Source organism: Selaginella moellendorffii, unplaced genomic scaffold (assembly GCF_000143415.4).
Source record: "Selaginella moellendorffii unplaced genomic scaffold, v1.0 SELMOscaffold_81, whole genome shotgun sequence".
NCBI lineage: Eukaryota > Viridiplantae > Streptophyta > Lycopodiopsida > Selaginellales > Selaginellaceae > Selaginella > Selaginella moellendorffii.
In genome coordinates this window covers 845,845-852,749 of record NW_003314342.1, presented here as the reverse complement: position 1 = coordinate 852,749, position 6,905 = coordinate 845,845, and the positions used below count along the sequence as shown (strand labels likewise).

General features: G+C 42.8%; 1 protein-coding gene across 1 annotated transcript; it reads right to left on the bottom strand.

Moving 5' to 3' along the window:
• Positions 1–3,853: 3,853 nt before the first annotated feature.
• Positions 3,854–4,356, bottom strand: LOC9628869. The gene is made up of 2 exons (XM_024661356.1): positions 4,025–4,356; positions 3,854–3,952 (listed from the first exon to the last, which is right to left on the bottom strand). The coding sequence occupies exons 1-2, from the start codon at positions 4,322–4,324 to the stop codon at positions 3,932–3,934; spliced, it is 321 nt and encodes a 106-aa protein (XP_024517124.1). The 5' UTR covers positions 4,325–4,356; the 3' UTR covers positions 3,854–3,931.
• Between the last annotated feature and the right edge of the window lie 2,549 nt (positions 4,357–6,905).

The window sequence follows — 6,905 nt, the reverse complement described above, 5'->3', positions numbered from 1 at the left end:
AGGGTTCAGTACAATCCCACGAGCATTAGCTCCCCATATCCAGCACCTGCACGCAAAATGGTGTCAGACGGAATCTGGCACAATTTTGGCATACTGATGGCCTAACGCGAGGAGGAGGGTACCCCGCCGACTAGAGCAGCGTGGAGCTTGGGCTTAGACCCAAGCCGGACGTAGAACAAAGAGCGACACAGCCTAGCGGGAGCCAAACTAATGTCTCAGGTGGTCGGACATGCATTCCAACCACTATCCCTACTATACATTTGGAACCCCCCATAGCCCCCCCCCCCTTTGAGGAACACATGCTTTGGGCTTTCACCCCAAGCCTCCTTTAGTATCAGGAGTTAGTTTCTGGGACAAGCTCGAAACTTACTAAATATGGAATGGTGCTAGATTGTGAATTTGGACATGGGACGAACACCATTATGTTCAGGCCAATCTCTACATTCCGTAGATATGCCAAATGAGCAAATCTAGACACTTTCCATAATTAATGTTTAGGACCGAAATGAGACCAACACTAAGGGCATGATAGCGAGGGTGTTTGGCAGACACGGTAAACTATCATTCAGCGATATTGAGGGACTAGTCTCAATACGCGAGGGTTCTTGCCAAGCCAGTGCAAGATAGAGCAAAAGAGAACTAAAAAGCTAGGCCAAGCATGTTTGGCCAAATAAACACTTAGGAATTCCGTCCTTATGCTCATCCGGCCAAGTACAGATGCTAAGTCCAGTTTACTAACACTTGGACAAGAGGGGCCAATAAAGGGAACCAGCAGTACCGACCTCCTGCTGTCATGGCAGTAAAGAGAGAGTGTCCATAAGGATTAGCCGACAAGTATCTTTCAATACCCGAAGTCACATTCGTGACAGCTTCTATGTAATAATATTGAGGGACTAGACTTAATACGCAAGGATTTTTGCCAAGCCAGTGCAAGACAGAGAAAAAAAGAACTAACAAGCCAGGCTAAGTATGTTTGGCTAAATAAACACTTAGCAATTCCTTCCTTATGCTCATCCGGCTAAGTACATATGCTAAGTCTAGTTTACTAACACTTGGATAAAAGGGGGTAATAAAGGGAATCAGTAATACCAACTTCCTGCTGTCATAGTAGTAAAGAGAGAGTGTCCGTGTAAGCTCATGAGTTTGGACTTTTCGAGAGGTCACCCAGCCTAGTACTATTCAAACCCAAGGATGCTTAACCCTAAATATCCCAAGACCCTTAACCAATTGGAAAAGGGGGTGCACTTTTATTCATGGGCCCTTTCCTTCTATATTTGAACCTTTATGGATCGTTTTTCAAGTCATACCCTTCGGTTACTTATAATTCACCACACTTCCCTGCAAGTTCACGCCCTCATGAATGGAAGCTGAGAGCTGTAGCTCTTTCGACACGCTACCCCTTGGGTTGAGCCCAGCCAAATCAAACTGGACCTACCAGATGTTAATCAACATGTGGTGTGATTCCTCTAAGCTAACCAATAGAGTTGGACCCAAGACCTCTCTAATACTAAATGTAAGTTCCTGAGTTTGGACTTCCCAGGAGGTCACCCACCCGAGTACTATTCAAACCCAAGGACGCTTAACCCCCAAATCTCCCAAGACCCTTAACCAATTTAAAAAGGGGGTGCACTTTTATTCATAGGCCCTTTCCTTTTATATTTGAACCCATATTGATTGTCTCTCGAGTTGTTCCCTTTGTTTGCTTACACCCTAGGCCCTAAAAAGGAGCCAAAAGGATGCCATGTGGTAGTGGTTGAGGCAAAAGACAAATGAGTGTAACACATATGGACTAAAAACTCCGACTCGAAAAGTCGAGAGCGAGAGTGAAACTCCCAATGAAGTGCTCGAAGAACGAGCATAAAGCGAGCAATAAGTGAGTGTCTAAAAAAGGGACACAAAAGAACCAACATATGACACATGGAAGGACCCGAGATGGAATCTGAGATGGACCCGAGATGGAGTCCGAGATGGAGTCCAAGATGGAACTGAGACTGAGACCGAGACCAAGACCAAAACCATGTGTTAGGTGATGATATATCCATTGAGGAGTCCAAGGCTAGAGTGAATACGAATAGACAAGCAGGGTAACTTGGTGAGGTGTTCAAGAGCCGGCTCTAGTTCCCCTGGGAAATTGATTGGTCGATGCTCCCAGTCCAAGTGTGGATGGCACTACTTATTTGGATACCTAGCATGGCTCAACGAAACCTTGCTCTAACCCCATGGCTAAAGCACCCAAAGGTGGAAGGTGGGGAGAATACTTATGAGGCCCATGTAGGGCTACGGTGTTTCGAAATGTTATCCCAAAGTCCTGAATGGTGGAAAGGAAGAAAAGCAATCTTTTGGTGTAGTGACCAAGGATGCGGTCATATGGTGAGGAAGTCTCAAAGAACAAGGAGACTTAGTGGTTGGGCTTGTTCATCCAGTGGCAGTGGTGGCAAACACGGCGACGGACAGAAAGGGACTTGGTGGGGATCGAAAAAATGATGTTGAAGAAAGCTATTCTCCATGTCTGCGAGCATTTTACGGATGCTAAAGAGTGGATTTGAGATGACTACTCATGGATAGATGGCCCAGTCTTTGAAAGATAGGACTGTAATGTAGGTGGTGTTAGATCACCAGTATGACAAAGGTGAATAGGTATGGCCTTAGCATAATGGGCTGATATGTCTGTGGTACCTTTGGGTGACAGTCATGGGATAAGACACATAGAGCACTTGGACCAAGTGCAAAGGTTGAGTAACATAGATGCCATTCTCAGGGCTAGTAAGCCCCAAGTCCTAAATTAGACTTATGAAAGTTGTGAATGAGAATCTTCCAAGTGGTCAAAGATATGGTTAAATGACTAAAGTAGAATGGAAAATTAATTGTTTACAATCTGTAAAGACTAGCTAACAAGTATCTTTCAATACTAAAAGTCACATTTACAACAAAGCTTAAACTCTATAGTGCTTTATTTGGTGGCATATTCTTTTCCTTATGTTAAGCCACTAGTATGCCAAAATTGTGCTAGACATTTTCTGACACCATTTAGTATGTAAATGTTGGATATAGGGAGCTCGTGTTTGTAGGATTGAGAATGTATTGGACCTTTGTTTCATAGTGCAATGAGCTTAAAGTTTAGCCCCAAATTTAGATATGCTATAGGGATGTTAAAAGCTCCAGGACTGTTCTAAATCACACTATACTCTTGCCCTTTCACTCATTGGGTTGTATGTTCAAAAGTAATTCCATGCTTTATTTTCTTCACTCTTTGGTTCCATGCTTAATAGTTTGGCTTTGCCCCTTCATTCAGTGGCCTAAAGCTTTGAAACTTGGGTTTCACTACATTGTCCTTAGACGTGGTATGTGGCACATGGCAAATGGTACATGGCATATGGAGGATTAAAATTCTGCTCCATAGTTATTCTATGGTAAACCATCATAGGGTACAAGGTGAAAAACATATACACTACAATTAAACAACAATAAAGTCTCTAATATGAAAATCAATATATAACTAGTATGTGATAAGCATCAAAAACTTGATATAAAGAAGACACAATCACATAAACAATGTTGTTAGGTGACAATAATGATATATCATTTATAGCTTTGAATGACACACTCTTTAATCAACAATAGCATAACATAGTATGTAATAAAAGTTGAAAAGGAAGAACAGTATAAACACAAATCTAGATCTAAAAGAGAATGAAGGAATAAAAACAAAAAAACAATTCTAAACACTAAATAAAACATTGTTAAAAAACTTTCCTTTTCAAAGACAAATTATCACTAATATTTATATATAATAATGGATGGATCAAATTCGATCTTAAATGAATAGTCCATATATTATAATATTATAATTAAAGCATTACCAAAAACAGAGTTTGATCATATCACTTAGAGGAAAGGTGCCTCCAATCCCAGTGCGATCTCCTCGAATTGCTTAGCAGTCATGAAGGAGATGCTTCCAAACAAAACATAGAGAACTGAGCTCTGGCCATGGAAGACAAGATTCATCTGGAGTTCTCAGGCTAACCTCTTTCAATCCAGTTGAATTGATGGCTTCTCCCTTGAGAGGAAACAATGGTCCAACAGGCACAAAATTCGCCTCGAATCCTTCCCTCATCGCTTCAAAAACTCGCAGCTCGATGTCATGGACAGAGTTTATCAGAAACCAAGAATCCCGTGTGATCCTCTTGGAGAGATGCAATGACTGCTCTTCCCTGACTTTCTGGAATTCTCCATCGTGCATGAAGAGTGGAGATCTTAGCTCCATTCCAGGGATGTAAGAGATCAGCTTGTCATCTCCCTCTATCACATTCTTGAAAACTTCCATGTTTTCTTAGAACAAACTTCTAGATTCATCGAAGCTTTACCTTTGACAGGAACGTCTCCCATCTCCAGGAGCTTTGGAACGTGGAATTCGATGGCAGCCCAAGCAGCATTTCCCGGCCAAAAGCTCGCTCCAGCCAATCCAGCCTTTTTTTTGCATCATGTGGAGCACTGAGATGGTAAAATTCCGAGACGACTCTGCTTCTCGATCGATCCAGGACAAGAGCTCCGCGAGTGGATCCTCGATGGACTCAAGGCGAATGTCCTGGCCATTATTCACAGGATTGGCCTCGCTCTTCCAGGGTTGCTGCAAGGTTTCGTGGATGCTATCAACGTTGATGATGGTCACAGTGACTCCAAGGAGCGCGAGCTTGCGGGCAAGATAGACGAGTGGAACGACATGTCCCTGTGCTGGAAGTGGGATAAGAACAACGTGAAGTTTCGAGAGAGAGCCCATGGATGATGATTAGACCAGTTTAGAAAGAGGGAGTTTGAGCTACCAGCATTTATGGGCTGAATTGGACATTGTTGTTTCCTCTATGTCTTGTCTTTCATTATTTGTATGATTGGCAATAAGGAACCATACAGTCCAGTATTAGGGTAATATTTAGTGGTGAGAATTCTACATTCTGGCTTGAAGCCTACATATTTGTTTTGTCCTTGTGTTATTTGTGAATCAGACAAACAAGTTAAAGTTGAATTTATTACTAAGATTATTCTAATTCCTTTTAACAACCTTTAAGGCATTTAAAACTTTTAAGCTCAGATTAGAGAGTTTAGATAGTTTTTTATCAGAACCCCTTCTATTTGACTGCTTCTTTTGTGGAAGATTATGTAGATCAAATTCCTCATGCTCTGAGTGACCAGTGGAAGTCCTCTCAAAAACAATCAACTTGCATTGAGGTGCTAGCGTTAACTTCCCTTCGTTTTTCACATCAAAGTATCTGATGGTCAACTCTCGCGTTTTAGGGTTGGGCTCGTCCTGGTCGTAGTCTCCCATTGGAAACCACCATTGGCAGGGATACTCTATGTTGCCCCATAACCGGAATTTGTAATACCGGAGATTGGATCGAACAATTGCTTTCGTGACAAGAGTGTCCTTGGAAAGCTGGCCAACTTTAAAAGGATTTTGATAGTCCACCTTTTGAGGATTAATGTATTTCAACTCTAACTCCTCCACAGGCTTCTGGGGATTGTCCTTGCTATAAAAACTCACAATCGTAGATACCTCAAATCCAGAGAGAGGTTTGACAAGGATGAATCTCAGCTTGGTGAGCTTGAATCTTGCTTCTCGACCTGTTTTACCCAAAAACTTCCACTCTCCGTCTTGATCCTCTTTCCCAAATACTTCACACTCTAGATTGTTGGTGTTGGAAGAGAATAAAATCTTCTCCACTTTCATTACCCTTGGGAGTTCTACGACTAATTCTTTGCTATGATCCATAAGAATCCTATCAAACCCTAATTCTTGGAACTCTTAAATAGAAGTTTCACAAAAGGTAGCTTCCTTTCGAGAGGTTTCTTTCTTCGCTGGGCTGCTCCGGGGTCAACCCAGAAAGGGGACTTTGATCGCGAAATAGAGTTGCTTGACAGGAGAGAAATCTGGTTTTTTGGGGTGCTCATGAAGCACACGACCGGCAAGTGGTGGTTGTCTTCAAAAGCCATGATCATCACAATCCAGCAAATAGTGTCGTGGACGCTTGCTTGGGTTTGTGAAGACTGTGACAGTCTACGGCATTTCCCATACATATTCACCAGCAAGATGGTCCTTGATCGATGATCTTGGCGTGGAACGCTTGTCCAGTTTCAAGCTTGCCGACGTCAGCACAGGCACCCAGTGCTGCGATGAAAGTTATCTCGTTTGGTTTGATCCTTTCGAGCTGCATGGTTTTCAGCAGCTCTAGAGCTCGGAGATTAAACAGCGAGAGCATTGAGTTCTAAGTCACGATGTTTTGTTTCTTTGCGGGCGTGGAATCAAACGCTTGCTTTGCACGAAATGCCTGCCCTTTTTGAGCATATGCAATTGATCGCCATTTCATACTTGTCAAGGATTACATCAAAGATCTTGCTTGCCTTCTCCAAGACCATTGTGAGCAAACGCTTATAGCATTGTAGTTTGAGCGATTACGTCCTTCTCAGGCATGAGAGCAAACATCCTCTCCGTATTTGCAATTTCCCCTGCTTTGGCATACGCAGTGATCATCACAGTGTAGACGTGAATGTTTGATTTCTCCATCGCATCAAACAAACGGTTCACTTCTTCAAGCCGATTGTGCACTGCGTAAGCCGATATCAGAGCACCTCAAGAAACCGGATTTTTCTCAGGCATCTTATCAAACAACGTTTTCGCACTATCTAGATCCCCTTTATGGGTAAATGCGGTAACCATCACAGTCCATGCCACTACATTCTTCTCGGCATTCGATCAAACAGTTCCTGGGCTTGATCCAAGTTCCCATCACCTGCGTAGTGTCGTAACATCTCTCTTGGGCATTGCTTCGAACCATGCTGGAACGTCGTCCCAAGGTTCCATTCTGGGCAATCGCCAAGAGCAGAAGACATTGGGTCGGCAGATGTGATTGAAG